Genomic DNA, 26,351 nt, shown 5'->3' on the forward strand with positions numbered 1-26,351 from the left:
ACTGACTCGAGAGCAAGTATGTCTTTTCTTAAGTATGGACACCAAAACTGTATGCAGTATTCCAGGTGCGGTCTCACCAATACCTTGTATAACTGCAGCAATACCTCCCTGTTTTTATATTCTATCCCCCTAGCAATAAAAGCCAACATTCCATTGGCCTTCTTGATCACTTGCTGCACCTGCATACTAACTTTTTGAACGCCTCGAGTCTCTTTGCCAGGAGTAAGAGGAAGCCAAGCGCAAGGAGCGCCGTCAACCCAAGCACCCCACCCGCCCGCCCCTTCAACCACCGTCTGCCCTACCTGTGACAGAGACTGTAGGTCCCGCATTGGACTCATCAGTTACCTGCAAACTCATTTTTAATGTGGAAGCAAGTCATCCTCGGTTCCGAGGGACTGCCGAAGAAAAAAGAAGACGACTTTTGGTGATTTATGTATCTGTAATCCCAGGTCCCTCTGCTCCTCTACCCCATTTAAACACTTATTTTCCAAGGAGTATGTAGAGTCCACGTTTTATATATTACTAAAAGGATACCTAACGAAATAAATCTGCATGTCACTGCAGTATGTGTCATTCAATGGTGGGACTCACCATTAGAAAATGAGGGAGACAGGAATTCTGCCACTGGTACATAAGAAGCAGGAGCAGGCCAATCGGCCCCTCGAGCCTGCTCCACCATTCAATAAGATCCAATCTTGGCCTGAACACCACTTTTCCGCTCTCTTCCCCATACCCCTTGACTCCCTTGTAGTTCAAATGTCTGTCAATCTCTGCCTTGAATATATTCAATGACTCCACCTCCACAGCTCTCTGGGATAGAGAATTCCAAAGATTCACGACCCTCCGAGAGAAGAAATTCCTCCTCATCTCCATCTTAAATGGGGGACCCCTTATTCTGAAACTATGCCCTCTAGTTCTAGATACCCCCACTAGGGGAAACATCCTCTCAGCATCCACCCTGTCAATCCCCCTCAGAATCTTTTATATATTTCAATAAGATCACCTCTCATTTTTCTAAACTCCAATAAGTATAGGCCGAACCTGCTCAACCTTTCGTTATACGTCAACCCCTTCATCCCAGGAATCAACCTAGTGAATCTTCTCTGCACTGTCTCCAATGCAAGTATATCCTTCCTTAAATATGGAGACCAAAACTATAAGCAGTACTCCAGGTGCAGTCTCGCCAGTAAAGTTGCGTCAAAACTTCCCATTAGCCTTCCTAATTACATGCTGTACCTGCATGCTAACATTTTGTGTTTCATGTACTAGGACCCCCACATCCCTTTGTACCGCAGCATTTTGTAGTCTCACTCCATTTAAATAATTTGCTTTTTCATTCTTCCTTCCAAAGTGGATAACCTCACGTTTTCCCACGTTCTACTTCATCTGCCAAATTTTTGCCCACTCGCTTAGCCTATCTATATCCCTTTGCAGACTCTTTGTGTCCTCCTCACAACTTGCTAACCCACCTATCTTTGTATCATCAGCAAATTTGGCTACAGTACACTCGGTCCCTTCATCCAAGTCAATATAAATTGTAAATAGTGGAGGCCCCAGCACTGATCCCTGTGGCACCCCACTAGTTACTGATTGACAACCGGAAAATGACCCATTTATCCCGACACACTCTTTTCTGTTAGTTAGCCAATCTCTGATCCATGCCAATATATTACCCCCAACCCCATGCGTTCTTATCTTGTGCAGTAACCTTTTATGTGGCAACTTATCGAATGCCTTCTGGAAATCCAAATACACGACATCTACAGGTTGCCCTTTATCCACCCTGTTTGTTACATCCTCAAAGAACTCTAGCAAATTTGTCGAACACGATTTCCATTTCGTAAAACCATGTTGACTCTGCTTGATTGTCTTATGATTTTCTAAATGTCCTGCTATTACAGGTAGACTACCCTTTATCCGGACTTCCGAAAACCGAAACCCTCTAAAAACCGAAGGTTTTTTCGTCGTGTGTACGAACGAAAAAACCTTCGGTTTTTAGAGGGTTCCGGTTTCGGAAGTTCGGATAAAGGGTAAGTCGTGCGCACGACCCCCCCCCCCCCCGGCCCCGACAACCGCCGACCCCGACAACCACGGACCCCGCCGGCCCCGACAACCGCCGACCCCCCCGCCGGCCCCGACAACCGCCGACCCCCCCGCCGGCCCCGACAACCGCCGACCACCCCGCCGGCCCCGACAACCGCGGACCCCACCGGCCCCGACGGCCCCGACAACCACCGACCCCGCCAGCCCCGACAACCGCCGACCCCCCCGCGGACCCCGCCGGCCCCGACCCCGCCAGCCCCGACCCCCCCCCCCCCCGCGGGCCCCGACAACCGCCGACCCCGCCAGCCCCGACCACCCCGCCGGCCCCGACAACCGCCGATCCCCCCCCCCGCCGACCCCCTCGCGGACCCCGCCGGTCCCGACAACCGCCGACCCCGACAACCGCCGCCGACCCCGACTGACTTACGCTGAGCGTCAGCGTAAGTCGTGCGCACGACCCCCCGCCGACCCCCCCCCCGGCCCCGACAACCGCCGACCCCGCCAGCCCCGACAACCGCCGACACCCCCGCCGACCCACCTTCCGAAATTCTCCTTTATCCGAAACTCGGCTGGTCCCGAGGTTTTCGGATAAAGGATAGTCTACCTGTACCTCCTTAATAATGGATTGCAGCATTTTCCTAATGACAGATGTTATGCTAACTGGCCTATAGTTTCCTGCTTTTTGTCTTCCTCCTTTCTTGAATAATGCGGTTTTCCAATCCGCTGGGACCTCTCCAGAATCCAGGGAATTTTGGTAGATTACAACCAATGCATCCATTATCTCTGCAGCCACTTCTTTTAAGACCCTAGGATGCAGGCCATCAGGTCCAGGGGACTTGTTGGCCTTTAGCCCCATTAGTTTGCCTAGTACTTTTTCTCTAGTGATAGAAATTGTTTTAAGCTCCTCCCTCCCTATAGCCCCTTGATTATCTTATTATTGGGATGTTTTTAATGTCTTCGTGACCTGACTCCAGGATGGTATGTTGCCTCCCTGGTGCCAGGGTCAAGGATGTCACTGAGCAGCTGCAGGACATTCTGAAGGGGGAGGGTGAATAGCCAGAGGTTGTGGTCCATATCGGCACCAATGACATAGGTAGAAAGAGGGACGAGGTCCTGCATGCAGAATATAGGGAGCTAGGAAATAAATTAAAAAGCAGGACCTCAACGGTAGTAATCTCAGGATTAATCCCAGTGCCACGTGCTAGCGAGAGCAGAAATAGGTGAATAGACCAGATGAATGCGTGGCTGGAGAGATGGTGTAGGAGGGAGGGATTTAATTCCTGAGGCATTGGGACCGATTCTGGGGAAGGTGTGAGCTGTACAAGCTGGATGGGTTACACCTCGGCAGAACCGGGACCAATATCCTCGCAGGGGTGTTTGCTAGTGCTGTTGGGAAGGATTTAAACTAGTTTGTCAGGGGGTTGGGAACCTAAGTGTGGGCCCAGAACAGAGAGAAACAAAGCTGGAAGTGCAAGTTAGAAAACTAGCCAGCAAAACTAGTAGGGAGCAGAACCAAAGGCCAACAGTAAAGAGGGTCAAAGTGCAGAAAAATATTAAACAGGCAAAGTTGAAGGCACTTTATCTAAATGCACATAGCATTCGCAACAAGGTGGATGAATTAATGGCACTAATAGAAGTAAATGGGTATGATGTAATTGCCATTACAGAGACATGGTTGCAGGGTAACCAAAGCTGGGAACTGAATGTTCCAGGGCACTCAACATTTAGGAAGGACAGACAAAAAGGAAAAGGAGGTGGCGTAGCGCTGTTAATAAGGGATGAGATCGGTACGGTAGAGATAAAAGATCTTGGCTTGGCAGATCGTGATGTAGAACTGGAATCAGTTTGGGTGGAGCTAAGAAACAGCAAAGGGCGGAAAACATTGGTGGGAGTTGTGTTTGGCCACCAAACAGTAGTGGTAATGCAGGGCACAGTATCAATCAAGAAATTAGAAGTGCATGTAACAAGGGCAATACGGTAATCATGGGGGACTTTAATCTACATATTGACTGGACAAATCAAATTACCACTAATGGTGTGGAGGACGAATTCTTGGAATGCATGCAAGATGGTTTCCTGGATCAGCATGTGGAGGAACAGGCTATTCTGGATCTGGTACTGTGTAATGAGAAAGGGCTAATCAATAATCTTGTGGTACAGGGGCCTTTAGGGACAAGTGACCATAATATGATTGAATTTTATATAAGTTTGAGAGTGATGTAGTCCAATCTGAAACTAAGGTCTTCAATCTAAACAGAGGAAACTACAAGTGTATGAGGGACAAGTTGGCCATGGTAGATTGGGAGACTACACTAAAAAGTATGAAGGTGGACATACAATAGCTAACATTCAAGGAAATAATGCATAATTTGCAACAAACATGTATTCCTCTAGGGCATAAAAACCCAAAAGGAAAAGTGATCCAACCATGGCTAACAAAAGAAATTAAAGCTAGTATTAAGTCAAAGGAGGAAGCTTATAAAGTATCCAGAAAAAGCCAGTCAGCCTGAGGATTGCGATCTTTTTAGAAATCAGCAAAGGGGGACCAAGAAATTGATAAAGGGAAAATGGAATATGAGCACAAACTAGCAAGAAATATAAAAACGGTTTGTAAAAGCTTCTATAGGTATGTGAAAAGGAAAAGACTGGCGAAGGTAAATGTAGGTCCTTTACAGTCAGGGACGGGAGAATTTATAAAGGGGAATGAGGAAATGGCAGAGAAATTAAATAAGTACTTTGTTTCTGTCTTCACGGGGGAAGACACAAAAACCCTCCCAGAAATACGAGAAAACCAAGGGTGTGGCGAGAATGAGGAACTTAAAGAAATTATTTTTAGTAAAAAAACAGTACTAGCAAAATTAATGGGACTAAAAGTCGATAAATCCCAAGGACCGGATGACCTACATCCTAGGGTTTTGAAAGAGGTGGCCATTGGGATAGTGGATGCATTGGTTGTCATCTTCCAAAATTCTATAGATTCTGGAACAGTTCCTGCAGATTGGAGGATAGCAAATGTAACCCCACTATTTAAGAAAGGAGGGAGAGAGAAAACGGGGAAATACAGACCTGTTAGCCTCACATCAGTAGTTGGGAAAATGCTGGAATCTATTATAAAGGATGCAAAAACTGGGCACTTAGAAACTAATAGTAAGATTGAGCAGAGTCAACATGGATTTATGAAAGGGAAGCCCTGTTTGACAAACCTATTGGAGTTCTTTGAGGATGTAACCAGTGGAGTAGACAAAGGGGAACCGGTAGATGTGGTGTATTTGGATTTTCAGAAGGCCTTCGATAAGGTCCCACACGAGGCTGGTGAACAGAAGTAGGGCACATAGAATTGGGGGTAATATACTAGCATGGATTGAGAATTGGTTAACAGACAGAAAACAAAGAGTAGGGATAAACGGGTCTTTTTCAGGATGGCAGGCTGTGACTAGTGGGGTACCGCAAGGATCGGTGCTTGGGCCCCAGCTATTCACAATCTATATCAATGATTTGGATGAGGGGACTAAATGTAACATTTCCAAATTTGCTGATGACACGAAGCTAGGTGGCAGTGTCAGTTGTGAAGAGACTTCAAGGGGATCTCGACAGGCTCCGTGAGTGGGTGAGAACATGGCAGATGGATTATAATGTGGATAAATGTGAAGTTATCCACTTTGGTAGGAAAAACAGAAAGGCAGAGTATTTCCTAAATGATGAAAGATTGGGGAATGCAGATGCTCAAAGGGACCTGGGTGTCCTTGTACATGAGTCACTGAAAGTGAATGTGCAGGTGCAGCAAGCCATTAGGAAGGGAAATGTTATGCTGGCCTTCATTACAAGGGGATTTGAGTACAGGAGTAAAAAAGTCTTGCTCCAATTATATAGGGCCTTGGTGAGACCACACCTGGAGTACTGTGTATCATTTTTGTCGGCTTACCTAAGGAAGGATATACTTGCCATAGAGGGAGTGCAACGAATGTTCACGAGATTGATTCCTGGGATGGCGGGACTGTCGTATGAGAAGAGATTGAGTAAACTAGGCCTGTATGCTCTTGAATTCAGAAATATGAGAGGAGATCGCATTGAAGCATACAAAATTATTACAAGGCTTGATAGGGTGGATGCTGGGAGAATGTTTCCCTTGGCTGGGGCGTCTAGAACCAGGGACCACAGCCTCAGGATAAAAGGTAGGCCATTCAGGACTAAGATGAGAAGAAATTTCTTCACACAGAGGGTAGTGAATCTTTGTAATTCTCTACCCCAGAGGGCTGTGGAGGCTCAGTCATTGGGTATATTCAAAACAGAAGTCGATCGATTTCTGACTAGTAAGGGCATCAAGGGATATGGCGATAAGGCTGGTGAATGGAATTGAGGCAGAAGATCAGCCATGATCTCATTGAATGGCGGAGCAGACTCGAAGGGCCGAATGGCCTACTCCTACTCCTATTTCTTATGTTCTTGTGTTCTACCATGAAGACCGATCCAAAATAATTGTTTAGAGTCTCCGCCATTTCTCTATTTCCCATTATTAATTCCCCAGTCTCATCCTCTAAGGGACCAATGTTTACTTTAGTTACCCTCTTCCTTTTTATATACGTGTAGAAGCTATTACTACAGGAAACGTTTTTTTATCCGGCACCGACGGGACCGACATGGTGTCGGTTCATCAAAAATTCCGGATAACCGAAAGTTATAGTAAAAGATACGAGAGCTGAGAGCTCCGTATAAAGCAACAAACCCTATTGCTTAGTAACAGGTTCAGAACAATGGCCACAAGTTCCAAGCGTCTCTGTAGCTTAGCAACAGCTGCAGCCGCACCTTAGCACAGCAACAGATCGAGGAAGGCAGAAGTAAAACTTACCTGAACCTACTCCTGAATTTTGCCAGTTAACCAAGATTTCCGGTTATTTAGGTGCCGGTAAATCGAAAGTTTCCTGTATCTGTTTTTATATTATTTGCTAGTTTACTCTCATATAATAATCAACTTTATTGTCATTGTTAGTGCACAAGTGCAGTATAACGAAATGTAAGCTTGTGGCTCCCGAGAGTGTACATTTTGATTAAGACATTTAACATTCATTTGACTTGTAACATAAACAGATGTGCAGGCTTTAGAGTTTATTTGCAGAGTTCAATAGATGACAGCCCTGGGAAAGAAGCTATTCCTAAATCTGGTCGTTCGGGTGCGAATGCATCTGTAGCGTCTCCCAGATGGCAGGGGGGTGAACAAACTGTGGCTGGGGTGGGTAGGGTCTTTGATGATGGTCAGTGACCTCCGTAAACAGCGTTTCTGGTAGATGTTCTCAATGGTCGGTAGCCGGGTGCCGGTAATGCGTTGGGCAGTTTTGACTACCCGCTGCAGGGCTTTCCGGTCATAGGAGCTACAGCTGCCATACCACACTGTGATACAGTTCGTCAGGATGCTCTCTATTGTGCAGCGGTAGAAGTTAGAGAGGATCAGGGGTGACAGGTTACATCCCTTCAGCCTCCTTAGGAAATATAGGCGCTGCTGGGCCTTCTTCACCAAAGAGGAGGTATTGAGGGACCAGGAGAGGTCTTCCGTGATGTGGACTCCGAGGAACTTCAAGCTTTCCACCACAGCCCCATGGATGTGGATGGGGGTGTGTCTTCCGCCTTTAGACTTCCTGAAGTCCACAATGATTTCCTTGGTTTTCTTGATGTTAAGGGCCAGGTTGTTATCGGCGCACCACTTCACGAGGTGCTGGACCTCCTCCCTGTAGGCTGACTCATCGTTGTTGGTGATCTGGCCTACCACTGTGGTATCATCCGCAAACTTGATGATGGTGTTGGAACCATGAACAGCCACACAGTCGTGGGTGAAGAGGGAGTAGAGGAGGGGGCTCAGCACACAACCTTGTGGGGCCCCCGTGTTCAGGGTCGGGGGGAGGGGGGGGGAGGTGTGGTTACCTAATTTGACAGACTGGGGTCTGTTAGTTAGGAAGTCCAGGGTCCAGTTGCAAAGAGAAGTGTTCAGGCCAAGAGTGTGGAGTTTGGTGGCCAGCTTGTTGGGGACGATAGTGTTGAATGCTGAGCTGTAGTCTATGAACAGCATTCTGATGTAGGTCTCTTTACCGTCTAAGTGTTTCAATGCAGAATGTAGAGCAGTTGTGATTGCATCCTCTGTTGATCTGTTTGCACGATAGGCAAACTGATGTTGGTCAAGAGAGGCGGGAACACTGGCTTTGATGTGAGCCAGGACCAGTCTCTCGAAACACTTCATTATGATGGGTGTGAGTGCGACAGGTCGATAGTCTTTCAGACACGTCACAGCCGTTTGCTTTGGCACAGGAATAATGGTGGCGGTCTTGAAGCATGTAGGGACTACTGCCTGGGCCAGTGACAGATTGAAGATGGCGGTGAAGACATCAGCCAGCTGATCAGCACATTCTTTGAGTATCCGTCCAGGGATGCTATCAGGTCCAGCAGCCTTACTCCGCGTAGAACACCCCTTACGTCGGAGGTCGACAGAGTGAGCACCTGGTCTTCCGGGGGTGGCAAGGCTTTGGTAGCCGGCTCCCTGTTGTCCCTGTCAAAGCGAGTGTAGAAGTTGTTAAGCTCCTCCGGAAGGGAGGCATCGCTAACCGGGGGGCTGGTGTTTTTACTCTTATAGTCAGTGATAGACTGGATGCCTTGCCACATGTGCCGGGGGTCCGAGTTGTTGTGGAAATGATCCTCAATCCGCAGTGTCTGTTTTCTTTTGGCAGTCCTGATACCCTTTATAATTTTTTTAGTCATCCTTTGCTGGTATCTAAAAATTTCCCAATCCTCTGGCCTACCACTAATCTTTGCAACATTGTATGCCTTTTCTTTCAATTTGATACCATCCTTAACTTCCTTAGTTAGCCACGGATGGTGCACCTTTCTCTTATAGCCTTTCTTTCTCACTGGAATATACCTTTGCTGAGAGTTATGAAATATCTCCTTACATGTCTGCCACTGCTGACCTACCCTTTTAATTTATTTTCCCAGTCCACTTTAACCAACTCTGTCCTCATACCCTTGTAATTGCCTTTATTTAAGTTTAGGACACTAGTTTCAGACCCAAGTTTCTCACCCTCAAACTAAATTTGAAATTCTACCATGCTATGATCACTCTTTCCTAGGGGATCCTTTACTATGAAATCATTAATTAATCCTGTCCCATACACCAGATTGAAAATAGCCTGCTCCCTGGTTAGTTCCTCAACGTATTGCCTTAAGAAACCATCCCGAATACATTCTATGAACTCGTCCTCAAGGCTACCTTGCCAATTTGATTTGTCCAATCTATAGGATGATTAAAATCGCCCATGATTATTGCAGTACCTTTCTTACAAGCCCCATTATTTCTTGATTTATACTCTGTCCTACAGTATAGCTACTGTTAGGGGGCCTATATACTACTCCCACCAGTACTTCTTACCTGTACCATTTCTTATCTCCACCCAAACTGATTCTACATCTTGAACTTCTGAGCCAGTATCATTCCTCACCACTGCAGTGATCTCATCCTTTATTAACAGAGCTACCCCACATCCTTTTCCTTTCTGCCTATCCTTCCGAAATGTGTCATAACCCTGAATATTCAGTTCCCAGCCTTGGTCACCTTGCAACCACGTCTCTCTAATGGCTATCTGATCATACCCATTTATTTTGATTTGTGCCGTCAACTCATCTATCTTGTTACGAATGCTGCGTGCATTCAGATAAACAGCCTTTAATTTTATCTTATCATTTTTCCTTACTCTGACTCTATTTTCTGGTGCACTCTTATGCTTGTACGCTCTATCCCTTCCTGATCCATTCTGGTTATCGTTACCCCTGTCGTTGCCCTGCACTATTGCCTTCCTAAATACTCCTTCACCTGAACCCTATCTCCTATTTCCAACTTAGCTTTTCTCCCTTCTGATTCTACCCTCCGGTTCCCATCCCCCTGCCAAGCTAGTTTAAACCCTCCCCAACAGCACAGCAAAACCCCCCGTGAGGATATTGGTCACGTTCCCATTGAGGTGCAACCCGTCTGGCTTGTAGAGGTCCCACCTCCCCCAGAAATGGTTCCAATTCCTCAGGAATCTAAAGCCAGCCCTCCCTCCTACACCATCTCTTCAGCCACGCATTCATCTGCTCTATCTTCCTATTTCTGTACTCACTAGCATGTAGCACTGGTAGTAATCTGGAGATTACTACCTTTTGAGGTCCTGCTTTTTAACCTCTTTCCTAGCTCCCTAAACTCTGCCTGCAGGACCTCATCCGTCTTTCTACCTATGTCGTTGGTACCGATATGGACCATGACCTCTGGCTGTTCACCCTCCCCCTTCAGAATGCCCTGCAGCTGTTCAGTGACATCTTTGACTCTGGAACCAGGGATGCAACATACCATCCTGGAGTTACGTCTGCGGCCGCAGAATCGCCTGTCTGTTCCCCTAACTATTGAATTAACTCTCTCCCTCCTCTTTCCCCCCCCCCCACCACCCCACACACACCTGCCCTATGCAGCTGAGCCTTCCATGGTGCTGTGGACTTGGCTCTGGCTGTTCTCCCCAGAGGAACCATTGCCCTCACCAGTACTCGGCACCGAATACTGGTTGGTAAGCAAGATGGGCTCAGGGGACTCCTGCACTACCTGCCTGGTCCTCCTCTTCTGTCTGGTGGTCACCCATTCCCTCTCCGCCTGCACATTCTTAAGCTGCGGGCTGACCACCTCCCGAAACGTGCTATCCACGTAGCTCTCGGCCTCGCGGCTGCACAGCAGTGACTGCAGCCGTTGCTCAAGCTCCGTAACCCGGTGCTCGAGCTGCTGTAGCTGGTGACACTTCCCGCACATGTGGTCATCCAGACCACGGGAGGTGTTCAGGACCTCCCACATGGCACAGGGTGTGCATTCCATGGGTGTGAGCTGCCCTGCCATACCTCTACTTAACAGACTATTTACTAACCTTGCTGGAATAAACTTAAAACTTTAAGAAAGCCAAGTATAAACACTTGGCAGCTACTCACCAATCGGCTCCCTCCCCTTGTGCCGACGTCACTTTTTGACTTCTGACATCACTCTTTCAAAATTCTGCCGGTGCTGAGTTGGTGCTGCCGCCTCGCCGCTCCTCCTAGGTCCACTCTGCCGTCACCGCTGCTGGTAACTCCAGTGCAAGACAAATTGAATATTGCTGTACTTTTTTTCTTCACCAAAATGTACTACCTCGCACTGCCTATATTGAAGTTTGTTTGCCAATTACACGCCCATTCTACAAGTTTATTAATGTCTTCCTAGATTTCAAGGACTTTCAATCTCGCCTCACATCTGGAATTCAACTCTTTTCGTGGGCTATATCCCGGAGCAATTTGGCTGTCTATTCAAAGATCTATACCATAGAACAAAATAGCATTTTCAGATCAAAGGAACATTTCTGTGAATTCAGGGAAACCAACAACCTTAATGAACCGCAAAAAACTACAGGTGTTGAAACGAAAATAGAAAATTCCTGCAACAATCAGCATCCAAAACATTAACTCCTCTGTTCTTTCCACAGACCTGCTGAATTTTTCCAACAAACAATTTAAACCAGCAATTCAAATCTTGCTACAGTTCTGTTATGTGCTTCTACATTTTTAATCTCTGGGGATAAACCTAGTGGTTTTAATTTTTCTTAGCTGGGCATTCTTAATTATTTTAATTGGAAAAGTTAGTGCAAAATCATTTTTTGTATTTTTAATAGGCCTAGTTCTCATACAGTGCATTATTCTGACAAATGTATCTACTTCTGTACATTGTTGCTCTGTCCAAAAGGTATTGGGTGAGAGTGAAAACAATATTAATGCAGGTTTTTTTTTAGGACCTAGGACAGTAGTACACCCCAAGGCTCGCATTATTGCAGAAGCAGGACCAATCATCATTGGAGAAGGGAACTTGATTGAAGAACAAGCACTTATTATTAACAGGTGGGTGTGAGACCAAATGCTTAATGGGTATTTCCAAATAAAGATATTTGGGATGTAACACAAAATTATTTTAATAATTTTGTTCTTTAGTTTATTTATATATTTGAAATACTGATTGTCTGATTCCAGTACTGGATGAGCAGAAATTTCCTCCATCTAAATATTGGGAAGACCGAAGCCCTTGTCTAAGGTCCCCGCCACAAACTCCATTCCCTAGCCACTGACTACATTACACCCCCAGGCAACTGTTTGAGGCTGAACCAGGCCATTGCCAAACTTGATGTCCTGTTTGACACCAAGATGTGCTACCGACCACATATCCGCTTCATCACCATGATGCCCCTACCTCAACTCATCTGCTGCTGCAACACTCATCCATAACTTTGTTACCTCTAGACTCGATTATTCCAATGTTCTCCTGGTTGGCCTCCCATCTTCCACCCTTCATAAACTTGAGCTCATCCAAAACTCTGCTTTTTTAAATTCATTCCTGGGATGTGGGCGCCACTGGCAAGGCCAGCATTTATTGCCCATCCCTAATTGCCCTCGAGAAGGTGGTGGTGAGCTGCCTTCTTGAACCACTGCAGTCCATGTGGTGAAGGTACTCCCACAGTGCTGTTAGGTAGGGAGTTCCAGGATTTTGACCCAGCGACGATGAAGGATTGGCGATGCAGAAGATGGTTGGGCCTATGACATTGCCGTGAGGAACTTCTGCAGCGATGTCCTGGGGCTGAGATAATTGATCTCCAACAACCACAACCATCTTCCTTTGTGCTAGTTCTTCACTCCAGCCACTGGAGAGTTTTCTCCCTGATTCCCATTGACTTCAATTTTACTAGGGCTCCTTGATGCCACACTTGGTCAAATGCTACCTTGATGTCAAGGGCAGTCACTCTCAGCTCACCTCTGGAATTCGGATATTTGTCCATGTTTGGACCAAGGTTGTAATGATGTCTGGAGCCAAGTTGTCCTCGCGGAACCCAAACTGAGCATTGGTGAGTAAGTGCCGCTTGATAGCACTGTGGACGACACCTTTCATCACTTTGTTGATGATTGAGTGTAGGCTGATGGGGTGGTAATTGGCCCCATTGGACAGAGGAGCTTCCCTGCTGTCTGCCACAGGGAAAGTCATTGCAAGAATCCTCCTCAATCGCTTTCTCCCAGTGGCTGAAGAGCGCCTCCAAGAGTCGCAATGCAGATTCCACTCACTAAGGGGCACAATGGACATGATCTTCATCGCGTGTCAATTGCAAGAGAAATGCAGGGAACGGCACCAACCGCTGTACATGACCTTCTTTGACCTCACAAAGGCCTTCGACACTCAACCGTAAGGAATTATGGAGTGTCCTCAAATTCGGCTGCCCTCAAAAGTTTGTCACCATCCTCCGCCTGCTTTACGACGATATGCAAGCAGTGATCCTGACCAACGGATCCACCACAGACCCAATTCACGTGCGGTCCGGGGTCAAGCAAGGCTGTGTCATCGCACCAACACTCTTCTCGATCTTCCTTGCTGCAATGCTTCATCTCTCCCTCAGTGAGCTCCCCACTGGAGTGGAGCTGATTTACAGAACAAACGGGAAACTGTTCAACTTCAGTCGCCTCCAGTCCAGATCCAACGTCGTCCCATCCTCTGTCGTTGAAATACAGTATGCAGTCGATGCTTGTGTCTGTGCACACTCTAAGGTCGAACTCCAAACCATCATCAACACCTTCACCGAAGCGTACGAGAGCATGGGCCTTACACTAAACATCCGTAAGACAAAGGTCCTCTACCAACCTGCCCCCGCCACACAGTACTGCCCCCCCCGATTATCAAAATCCACGACAAGGCCTTGGACAACGTGGGCCACTTTCCATACCTCGGGAGCCCACTGTCAACAAGGACAGACATCGATGACGAAGTCCAACACTGCCTTCAGTGTGCCAATGCAGCCTTCGGTCGCCTGAGGAAGAGAGTGTTTGAAGACCAGGACCTCAAACCTGGCACCAAGCTCATGGTCTACAGAGCAGTGATACCCGCCCTCCTGTATGCCTCAGAGACATGGACCATGTACAGCAGACACCTCAAAGCACTGGAGAGGTACCACCAATGCTGCCTCCGCAAGATCCTGCAAATCCATTGGCAGGAAAGGCGCACCAATGTCAGTGTTCTCGCTCAGGCCAACATCCCCAGCATCGAAGCTTTGACCACGCTCGATCAGCTCCGATGGACAGGTCACATCGTTCGCATGCCCGATACGAGACTCCCAAAACAAGCGCTGTACTCTGAGCTCCGACACGGCAAGAGAGCCCCAGGTGGGCAGAGGAAACGCTTCAAGGACACCCTCAAAGCCTCCTTGGAAAAAGTGCAACATCCCCACTGACACCTGGGTATTCCTGGCCTAAGACCGCACAAAGTGGCGGAGAAGCATCTGGAAGGTGCCGAACACCTCGAGTCTCTTCGCTGGGAGCAAGCGGAAGCCCAGCGCAAGGAGCGCGCGTCAACCCAAGCACCCCACCCCTTCAACCACCATCTGTCCCACCTGTGACAGAGACTGTAGGTCCCGCATTGGACTCATCAGCCACCTGAGAACCGATTTTTAACGTGGAAGCAAGTCATCCTTTGTTCCGAGGGACTGCCTAAGAAGAATTGGCCAGATTGGATTTGTCCTGCTTTTTGTGGACAAGCGTACCTGGGCAGTTTTCCACATTGTTGGGTAGATGTACTGGAACAGCTTGGCTACAAGCGCGGCTAGTTCTGGAGCACAGGATTGGCTTTAGGAGGAGGCCCCTATTCTAAATCGCACCAAATCCTGTTCACCCATCACTCCAGTGTTCACTGACCTACATTGGCTCCTGGTCCGCAACACCTCAGTTTTAAAATTCTCATCCTTGATTTCAAATCCCTTCATGGCCTTGTCCCTCCCTAACTCTGCAACCTCCTCCAGCCCCACAAGCCTTCAAGATCTCTGCGCTTCTCCAATTCTGGCCTCTTGTGCATCCCTGATTTTAATCGTTCAACCATTGGAGGCTGCGCCTTCAGCTGCCTATGGCCAAAGCTCTGGAATTCACTCCTGAAACCTCTCCACCTCTCTACCTCTCCTCCTTTAAGACACTTCTTAAAACCTACCTCTTCGACTAAGCTTTTGGTAATCTGACCTAATATCTCCTTATTTAGCTTGATGTCAAATTTTGATTGATCATGCTCTAGTGACGCGCCTTGGGATGTTTTACTACCTTAAATGCGCTGTATAAATGCAAGTTGTTGTTGTTGTTCTTGCTCCTTCTAGTGTATTGGCACCTTACCTTCAGTTTACATTTACTGTATTCCACTTGAAAGCTAAAACAAAACTTATATATAATTAATGATGTGCAATATGCCTGGTCAAATGCTGCCTTGACGTCAAGGGCAGTCACTCTTGGCTCCCCTCTGGAATTTGGCTCTTTTGTCCATGTTTGGACCAAGGCTGTAATGACGTCTGGAGCCGAGTTTTGAAATTTTTTGACTATCTAGACCAGTTCTAACTGCGTATTTTATTAGTGTGCCATACAGAGAGCCAAGAGCAAGTGCAGAATTCGAGTTGGACGTTGGAGGGTGTGGGGAATAATTGAACCCAGGCAGGGGAGTGGGGAGGCAGCTGGAATGGTGAAGAGGAGTTGGGAATTGGGGGGGTGAGGGGGTGGGGGGGGGGGCGGTGTTGGGGAGAAATGGCTGAGAAACCCTCTTGTGGAGGGGTGGGCGGAGAGAGTATGAACTGTAGTCATTTTTTTCCAGTCGGTGAGAGAGGTTGGCAGATTTTAATGCTCAGTGGGGAAGGGACAATTTTGCTGCAGTTAGGGAAAAGTGGAAGTGGTCAGAGGACTGTTCAGTTACTCAGTAGTTGGGGGTAGCGAGCAGAAAGGCCATTCGGGGACAGATGGGGGTGCAATTATTTTGTGTTGATACTCAGTGGGACAGAGCGTGTGATTGGCTGACAGTCTACAAGAATAAAAGTCCTTGTTTCATGGGGTTCGGGGGCGGGGAAGAGAAGAGGTCATACTCATATAGTTATACAGCACAGAAAGAGGCCCATCGTGTCCACGCCGGCCATCAAGCCCTATCTATTCTAATCCCATTTTCCAGCACTTGGTCCGTAGCCTTGTATGCTATGGCGTTTCATAGAAACATAGAAGATAGGAGCAGGAGTAGGCCATTCGGCCCTTCGAGCCTGCTCCGCCATTCAACGAGATCATGGCTGATCATCCAAACCCTAGCACCCGGTCCCTACACCGACAGCCATCCCACACAAGCCCTATCCCCGTAACCCCACGTATTTAATCCCCCCCTAACACTAAGGGCCAATTTTTTTGTCATGGCCAATCAACCTAACCCGCACATCTTTGGACTGTGGGAGGAAACCGGAGCATCTAAATGCTTCTTGAATGTTGAGGGTTCCTGCCTCTACCACCCTTTCAGGCAGTGAGTTCCAGATTCCAACCACCCTCTGGGTGAAAAAGTTTTTCCTCAAATCCCCTCTAAACCTCCTGCCCCTTAGCTTGAAACTATGCCCCCTGGTTATTGACCCCTTTACTAAGGGGAAAAGTTCATTTCTGTCTACCCTGTCTATGCCCCTCATAATTTTGTACACCTCAATCAGGTCCCCCCTCAGCCTTCTCTGCTCTAAGGAAAACAACCCCAGCCTGTCCAGTGTCTCTTCATAGCTGAAGCGCTCCAGCCCAGACGACATCCTTGTGAATCTACTCTGCACCCTCTCCAATGCAATCACATCCCTCCTATAGTGTGGCGACCAGAACTACACACACGATTTCCAGCTGTGGCCTAACTAGCGTTTTGTACAGCTCCATCATAACCTCCCTGCTCTTGCCTTCATTAGCCGAGGCATAGAATATAAGTATCGCATATGCCTTTTTAACCACCTTATCTACCTGTCCTGCTGCCGTCGGGGATCTATGTACATGCACACCAAGGTCCCTCTGATCCTCTGTCCTTCCTAGGGTCCTACCATTCATTGTGTATTCCCTTGCCTTGTTAGTCCTCCCAAAATGCATCACCTCACACTTTTCAGGGTTAAATTCCATTTGCCACTGTTCTGCCCATCTGACTAACCCATCTACAGGAAACTTTGTGATATCCGGCACTGACTGGACCGGCGTGTTGCCGATCTATCAAAACTGCCGGACATACAAAGTTAATGTTGAAGCATACGGAGGTTTTCATCTCCATATCTGACAACAAACACTGTTGCTTAGCAACAGCTTCTAAAGAGCCGGCTGCAACTGCAAGCGTCTGTAGCTGAAGCTGTTGCTATAGCTACAGACCTTGCAGTGGCTGACTGGGGAAAAAAAAAGAACGAGATCTTAAAAAAAACTTACAGAAAACGGCTCCTGATTTTTGCCGTTAGATCGAGTATTCCGGACATACAACCTCCGGATAAACCAAAGTTTCCTGTTTATCGTTCTGTAGCCTGAGGCTTCCCTCCTCGCTATTTACCACTCCACCAATTTTTGTGTCATCTGCGAACTTACTGATCATACCTCCTACATTCATATCTAAATCATTAATGTACACTACAAACAGCAAAGGACCCAGCACCAATCCTTGCGGTACACCACTGGACACAGGCTTCCAGTCACAAAAACAACCTTCGACCTCCTGCCACTAAGCCAATTTTGGATCCAATGTGCCAAATTGCCCTGGATCCCATGGGCTCTTACCTTCTTGACTAGTCTCCCATGCGGGACTTTGTCAAAAGCCGTACTGAAGTCCATGTAGACTACATCAACTGCACTACCCTCATCCACACACCTAGTCACCCCCTCTCAAAATTCAATCAAATTGGTTAGACATGATCTCCCCCTGACAAAGCCATGTTGACTATCCTTGATTAATCCTTGCCTCTCCAAGTGGAGACTGTTTCTGTCCTTCAGAATTTTTTCCAATAATTTCCCTACCACTGATGTTAGGCTGGTTTATCCCTACTACCCTTCTTGAATAATGGTACTACGTTAGCTGTCCTCCAGTCCTCTGGCACCACCCCTGTGGCCAGAGGGGTTCTGAAAATTTGTGTCAGAGCCCCTGCAATCTCCTCCCTTGCCTCACACAGCAGCCTAGGATACATCTCATCAGGGCCTGGGGATTTATCCACTTTTAAGCCCACTAAAACCACTAGTACCTCCTCCCTCTCAATACTGACTTGTTCAGGTATATCACAATCCCCCTGCCTGATTTCTTTGCCTACATTGACCTTCTCCATAGTGAACACATCCTACTACCTATAAACACAATGCGCCAGAATTTACAGTAGCTGGTGAACGAACGGCACTTGACGTTAGTTAGATTTGTCCATTTAATTTCCATGAGCTTTTGCACTGCAAGTTGCTATAAGTGGGAATGGCACGGCGCCCTCTACAGGGCATCTGGGACATGTGCAAATAGGAAAAACAACTGTGAATCTCCTTGACCAATCGGATTCAAGCATTGTTAATGAACAGCACAGACTCTGTAACAGAAAGTGTAAGTTAGAATAGTGAATTCAATGTCAAATCTGGTGCAGAAAGTGAAAGAGATGAAAGGAAAGATTGGATTAAGAGAGAGAGAAAGAAAAAGAAAATAAATTAATTTAAAAAAAATCTCCCAACAAAATTAAGAGCTGAAGGAATGAGACTCCGATATACTTATAAAAATTAATTTTCCATTCCAGAGAGGTTATTTGGCAGTAATTTAAGAATTATCACACTGTTAAAAAGGGTACATAGAGTGAAATGTACAAACTTTCTGTGACGAGTTTAGTCCTTATCTTTGATGTAAATACAGGAACTTCACGCCGTTCAATATATTTGAATGCGGAGCCAGACGACGAGATGCCATTTTTGTGCAGCTTGCAGAGGAGCTGTGCATCTGGGATAGCAACTTTTTTTTTGCGTTTAACTGCCCATCTGCGCTTGCCTGAAGTTGCTGTCTGTTTTGTGCATAAAGAACGGGGTGTTGAAAACTAAAGAACAGAAAATGAAGAAGGAAAATGCTGTTTTTTGAATAGTGCAATGTAGATGCAACCTTGGTTTATTTTCATCCGAAAATCATTGCTTCCGACAGTGCAGCACTCTTTTGGTATTGTGCAAAATAGACAATTTGGATTTTGTGTTCAAGTCTATAGTGGGCTTGAATTCACTGCATTTTGACTCTGAGTCAAGAGTACCTACAAATGAGCTGAATTTGATAATGGGGTCTCACTTTCTGTGGTATTCAAGCTTCATTAGGCTCACCTCTCTGGATTACTGTGAGGGGAGCTTCGGCACCTTCCAGAGGCTGGAGTAGATGGAACTTACTGGGTTTATCATATCTCCAATAACCTGCTGTTTTTCTCCACATCAGTCACTAACTAGATGTTGACACAACGCAGGTGGGCCATGCCCTAGGAGGCATATCTATTCAGACTTGGAGTCCAAGTGGCTAGACTCATGGAACAGACATGCAGATTGGCATTGTCTGTAATTGGGTCTATTGAAATTTTCTTACCAGCAAACCAGTAACTACATTTGTTACAAAGACTTCTCATCGGCCTTTCAGGGAGCAATCCCTTCTGCTAGCTTAACCCAGTTGGGCTCAAGCCTTTAATATTGGTGCATGGTCCATTGCCAAGGAGATTTTGCTTGCCTAGTTTTATTAGGATTTTGTTAAGAGCTGCAGTTGTTACAGATGCCCTTTGATGGAAAGGGGCTGCAAGCAAGAATAGTGCTTGTGGGATGGCTGTAAATGCAATCAACAAAACCATTGAACAAAGAAGTCTTCTTGGGGTTTTTATCAACTGAGTGGCTAGCTGACTGTGCACCTTTTAAGCAGCTAAAAATGTTTGTTCTTGGATGAACTTTAGATATTGGAAGCAGTCGCTTTATTTTTGCTGAAGTGGCAATACCAAACAAAATCCTATAACCTCTCATTCCTGGTATTGTTCTACTGAATTTCTGCTGTACCCTTTCCATGGCTGTAATATCCTTTCTACAAAGCATTTCACAATACTTCTGCTGTGACCTAGCCAGTGTGTTGCACAAATTTAATATCACTTCCTTGCTTTCAAATTCAGTGCCCCTGTGTATAAGTACTAGAATCCCATTTGCCTTTTTATGGCCTTTTCTACAGGCCTTATGGTAAGTGCATATGTCACTCATTTTGTTGCTCAGCGAGTACACTGTTTTACAACAATAGAATGTTACCAACGAAGTATGACAGGAAGTAAATATGATGTTATAGAGATTGTGTACTACAGTTTTAATAGATTATAGATGTTATGTAATACATAGAGTAATTATCGTGACACCCATATCATGTCATGCACTGCTCAACTCGCCCATCGACCTTTGTTGATTTATACTGGCTTCCGTCCCTCAGCCCATTAAATTTTAAATCCTTTTCCGCATTTTTAAATCATTCCATGGTTTTGCAGAACCAGTATCTCTGCAACTTCCTTCATTCTTAAATCCCCAATTGCTTCCTTCAGCCCTCTGACCCTGACCATTTGTGCTTGCACCACTTTCAGCTATTATGTCTGGAAAAACCTGTCCCAAACCTCTCCACGTCTCTCTCCAGCTTTTGAAAACTTTTCTAAAAAGTTAACTTTTAAACCAAACTTTCAAACACCCTTCCTAAAAGAAAGACTTGCATTTATATAGCGCCTTTCACGACCACCAGACGTCCCAAAACTCTTTACAGCCAATGAAGTACTTTTGAAGTGTAGTCACTTGTTGTAATGTAGGAAACGCGGCAGCCAATTTGTGCACAGCAAGCTCTCACAAACAGCAAGGTAATAATGACCAGATAATCTGTTTTAGTGATGTTGATTTGAGGAATAAATATTGGCTAGGACACCGGGGATAACTCCCCTGCTCTTCTTCGAAATAGTGCCATAGGATCTTTTACGTCCACCTGAGAGGGCAGACGGGGCCTCAGTTTAACGTCTCATCCAAAAGACAGCACCTCCAATTTGCAGCACTCCCTCAGTACTGCACTGGAGTGTCAGCCTAGATTTTTGTGCTCAAGTCCCTGGAGTGGGACTTGAACCCACAACCTTCTAACTCAGAGGCAAGGGTACTACCAACAGAGCCAAAGTTGACACACAAACGATGCCTCAGTGCCCGCTCATTTATTCCTTTTATTTAGTTTTTCCTCTTCACCTCCACCCCACCCCCATAAAATACCTTAGGACTGTTTCTGAGTTAAAGGTGCAATTTAATGAAAATTGCAGTTATCTTTTGAGCAGTAATTGAGTCCTTGCTTGCCAATTTTACTATTATATTATTACTATATTATTTACTATAATTCCAATTACTAATTGTTGTTTGTTCCAGCTTTCCAGAAAATCTCATGCCTCAGAAGGAAGATATTGAACCTAAACTTATGACTATTGGAACAAACAATGTATTTGAAGTTGGGTGTCGTATCCTTTCTTGTAAATAATTATCAATGGGATTTGCTACCAGAGTATTAAGATTACGAACTTTTAGGTTATTTTTAAGAATTCAATTTCTCCAAAAGATTTTGTCTTCAAGGCCAAACCATAATAAGCAAAATCAGGAATTGTTTTTGATGTGGTGTCTGTTTCCGTATGTACTGCAGTTGTATTAGTTTAAAGATATTTGATTACTGTAATCTAGTCAAAGATAACCCAGCTCTTTATTAAGATCAATGTTATCTCCAGCAGTTCTATGAAAATTCTTCCTTTGTTTTCAGCTAGGTTATCACAATGTTGCTTTTATGAGTCAAATACTGAGTGGTATTCCTTTTAATTAGAATTAATAAAGCTTCAGTGATTTAACGTGAGTTGCTACTCAACAATACACAGTAAATTTTTTCTTTATTGCTTCATGGGATGTGGGCGTCGCTGACCAGGCCAGCATTTATTGCCCTTGAGAAGGTGGTGGTGAGCCGCCGCCTTGAACCACTGGAGTCGGACTGGTGAAGGTACTCCCACAGTGCTGTTAGTGAGGGCGTTCCAGGATTTTGACCCAGCAACAGTGAAGGAACGGCAATATATTTCCAAATCAGAATGGTGTGTGACTTGGAGGGGAACTTGCAGGTGGTGGTGTTCCCGTGAGCCTGCTGCCTTGTCCTTCTAGGTGGTAGAGGTCACAGGTTTGGGAGGTGCTGTCTAAGAAGCTTTGGCAAGTTGCTGCGGTGCATCTTATAGTTGGTACACACTGCAGCCACGGTGTGCCGGTGGTGGAGGGAGTGAATGTTTAAGGTGGTGGATGGGATGCCAATCAAGCGGGCTGCTTTGTTTTGGATGGTGTCAAGCTGCTTGAGTGTTGTTGGCGTTGCACTCATCCAGACAAGTGGAGAGTATTCCATCACACTCCTGATTTGTACCTTGTAGATGGTGGAAAGGCTTTGGGAAGTCCGGAGGTGAGTCACTTGCCACAGAATACACAACCTGCTCTTGTAGCCACAGTATTTATGTGGCTGGTTCAGTTAAGTTTCTGGTCAATGGTGACCCCCAGGATTTTTCTGGTGCGGGATTTGACGATGGTAATGCTGTTGAATGTCATGGGGGGTGGGGGGGGGTGGTGATTAGACTATCTTGTTGGAGGTGGTCATTGCCCGGCACTTGTGTGGCGCGAATGTTACCTGCCACTTATCAGCTCAGTCCAGGTCTTGCTGCATGCAGGCACGGACTGCTTCATTACCTGATGAGTTGTGAATGGAACTGAACACTGCAGTCATCAGTGAACATTCCCATTTCTGACCTCATGATGGCGAGATGGTCATTGATTAATCAGCTATATATGGCTGGGCCTAGGACACAGTCCTGAGGAACTCCTGCAGCGATGTCCTTGGGCTGAGATGATTGGCCTCCCACAACAATCTTCCTTTGTGCTAGATATTACTCCAGCCAGTGGAGAGTTTTCCCCCCTGATTCCCATTGACTTCAGTTTTATTAGGGCTCCTTAATGCCACACTCGGTCAAATGCTGCCTTGATGTCAAGGGCAGTCACTCTCCCCTTACCTCTCTCTTGTCCATGTTAGTACCAAGGCTGTAATGAGGTCTGAAACTGGATGGTCCTTGCAGATGCCAAACTGAGCATCAGTGAGCAGGTTATTGGTGAGTAAGTACCGTTTAATAGCACTGTCGACGTCACCTTCCATCACTTTGCTGATGATTGAGTGTAGGCTGATGGGATGGTAATTGGCTGGATTGGATTTGCCCTACTTTTTATGGACAGGATATACCTGGGCAATTTTCCACTTTGTAGGGTAGATGCCAGTGTTGTAGCTGTACTGGAACAGTTTGGCTAGTTCTTAATTAAAATCATAGTGCAGTTCTTAAAATCTGCTGCCTGCTAACAATTTTTTTTTGACTCGTTGAATCTGTTAACTGGTACCCATTAAGCAGCTGGATGAACTTTAGAATATTCGGAACTGGGACTAATTACTTTCCATTTTGTGAAGTGCAAGCACCAAATAAAAAGCTTCCATTGTGGCAGGAGTGGCAACTAATTGTAGAGGAGCACTTACAAGAGAAAGCACCAGCAAACCATGTAGGTTTTAAAATAAATTACTTTTTCCAGAGTCTCAACATTAAAGTATCAATTATTATGCTTCCAAAAACCTTCACCATCCAGTTGTTAGTTATCAGTTTACTTGTTCAGAATATTACAAATGGAATGAAACCAAGGAAAAACTGTGACAAAATTGTTAAAAGTTCCCTAATTTTCTTATTTTCTCTGCTTATAGAGCATACCTTGGTCTGAAAATCAGTGCTCTCCTTATGTGGGGCTTCTGTAACTGTAATAGTGCTCTTCAGTTGATATGATTCTCCTGCTTTTTTAGCTGTATTGTAATGCTGACCTAAAGTCACTGTTATTGATGAAGTCAGATTTATTTCCTCGTACCGTGGGCTAATCTTGCCAATCTCCTCCCCATTCAACTCATTCCCCCCCCGCCCCGCCCCCGAGCGCTGACCCTGTGGACGCTGCCAGTGGGGCAGCCATCACCGACCCTCTCCGCATCTCCCTCCAGAATGTCCATTCACTTGCGAACAAGGCCCTTGCCATCCATGAGCTTATCGGGGATGATTGCATTGACATCATGGCCGTGACAGAAACTTGGTTGAGGGGTGATGACACCATACCCTTAAATGAAGCCTCCCCGCCTGGCTCTACCTTCCACCATTTACTCCGCCCAGACCGTCGCAGTTGTGGTGTGGCTCTCATCACCAAATAGCACCTTGGTCTGCCCCCCTACTCCTCCGACACTTTCTCCTCCTTTGAGCATCTTGCCTTATTCCAGCCCATTTAAAATTCTCGTTCTCTACCGTCCACCCAAGTACCATAAAAGTTTTATTACCGAGATACCTTCACTGCTCTCCTCCCTCAGCCTCTGCAGCGAACAACTTCTCATCCTCGGTGATTTCAACTTCCATCTCAATTTATAATGCTCTCCTCTGAGTTCACGAGCCTCCTATCATCCTCCCTTACACAAAAGCAAAATACTGCGGATGCTGGAAATCGGATGTTAACTCTGTTTCTCTCTCCACAGATGCTGCCTGACCTGCTGAGTATTTTCAGCATTTTCTGTGTTTATTTCCTATCCTCCCTTAATCTTTCCCTCCATGTAAACTCCCCAACCCATATTCATGGCCACCCCCTCAACCTTGCCATCTCTTGTGGCCTCGCTACTCCCATCATGCCAATCGCAGATAAGGCCATCTCTGACCACTTCCTTGTATCGCTCTCCACTGGCATCCCCCTTCCACCCCCCCCTACCCAACCCTACTTCTTTCTGTGTCTGCCCCTGGAAAAAACTCTCTTACAAATGCACTTATGAAATCCCAACTGTCCAGCCTTTGGCCCTCAATTCACCATGACATTTCTGCAGCTACCGATCTGCTCAATCACACCCACACCACCACCTTTGATGCCCTAGTCCCTGTTAAAACAATTACTCTCTCTCACCCTGGCCATTCCCCCTGGTACGGCTCTCATCTTCGCTCCCTTACATCCAAGGGACGCATACTTGAACAGATATGGCAGGCAACTGGTTTAGCCATTCACCGCCAGATCTGGCTGGACTACATAAAGCATTATCAGGTCCTGCTCTGGTCTGCCAAAATTTCTCACTATTCCAGAATCATTCTGAAATGCAAAGATAAACCCTGGCTTCTGTTCTCCACTGCTAACTGTGTTTTTAAACCTCTCTCCCCTGTCTCCTCCACCCTCCCCCCTCCAACAACAAGTTTGAGGAGCTCATGGACTTCTGTCTCTAAGATTGAGACCATCCGTTCAGCTGTCTCTGCCACTTCCCTTCCTTGCCCTAGCCAAACTTCATCTAAGGTTCCCCTAGCTCTGAATTCGCATCTTTCTCCAGTTTCTCTCCGATCTCCCCTCATGACCTCGCTGCGTTTATCTTGTAGATGAGACCCACTTCCTGCTCCCTGGACCCTATTCCCACTAAACTGCTTACCACCCAACTTCCTTTTCTGGCTCACCTTGTTAACGGTTCTCTCTCCTCGAGTACTGTCCCCCTCTCCCTCAAATCTGCTGTCATCATCCCGCTCCAAAAAAAAAAAACAACCCTTAACCCCTCCGCCCTTGCAAACTACCGCCCTATCTCCAACCTCCCTTTCCACTCCAGTCCTTGAACACGTTGTCGCCTCCCAAATCCGTGCCCGTCTTTCCCGCAACTCCATGTTTGGATTCCTCCAATCAGGTTTCTGTCCCTGTCACAGTACCGAAACGGCTCTCGTCAAAGTCACAAATGACATCCTTTGTAACTGTGACAAAGGTAAACTATCCCCCTCATCCTTCTTGACTTGTCTGCAGCCTTTGACACGGTTGACCACTCCATCCTTCTCCAACGTGCCGCCACCGTCGTCCAGCTGGGTGGGACTGCACACTCCTGATTCCATTCTTATCTAATCGTAGCCAGAGAATCACCTGCAACAGCTTCTCTTCCCGCTCCTGCATCGTTACCTCTGGTGTCCCCCAAGGATCTATCCTTGGCCCCCTTCTATTTCATCTACATGCTGCCCCTTAGCGACAGCATCTGAAAACACAGCGTCAGTTTCCACATGTACACTAATGACATCCAGCTCTACCTCACTACCACATCTCCCAACCCTTCCACAGTCTCTAAATTGTCAGACTGCTTTTCCGGGAAGAACACACATTTTCTCCAATTAAATATTGGGAAGACCGAAGCCATTTTTTTCAGTCCCTGCCACAAACTCTGTTCCCTAGCCACTGACTCCATCCCTCTCCCTAACATTTGTCTGAGGCTGAACCATATTGTTTGCAACCTTGGTGTCATATTTGACCCTAAATTGAGCTTCCAACAACATCCGTGGCATAACTAAGACCGCCTATTTTCACCCCCGTAACATCGCCTGTCTCCGCCATGGCCTCAGCTCATCCACTGC

At 46.4% G+C, this 26,351-nt stretch overlaps 1 protein-coding gene across 3 annotated transcripts in view; it reads left to right on the forward strand.

Moving 5' to 3' along the window:
- dctn6 (dynactin subunit 6) overlaps window positions 1-26,351 on the forward strand; it is a 110,308-nt gene that overhangs the window by 38,787 nt on the left and 45,170 nt on the right. For all 3 annotated transcript variants that reach the window (XM_086010147.1, XM_086010152.1, XM_086010157.1), the window contains exons 3-4: window positions 11,856-11,961; window positions 21,286-21,374. In XM_086010147.1, coding sequence (XP_085866273.1) covers window positions 11,856-11,961; window positions 21,286-21,374 — 195 coding nt within the window. The remainder of the gene's footprint in view (window positions 1-11,855; window positions 11,962-21,285; window positions 21,375-26,351) is intronic.

Source organism: Somniosus microcephalus, chromosome 2, assembly GCF_052327205.1.
Source record: "Somniosus microcephalus isolate GS21.2 chromosome 2, FLI_Smic_1.0, whole genome shotgun sequence".
NCBI lineage: Eukaryota > Metazoa > Chordata > Chondrichthyes > Squaliformes > Somniosidae > Somniosus > Somniosus microcephalus.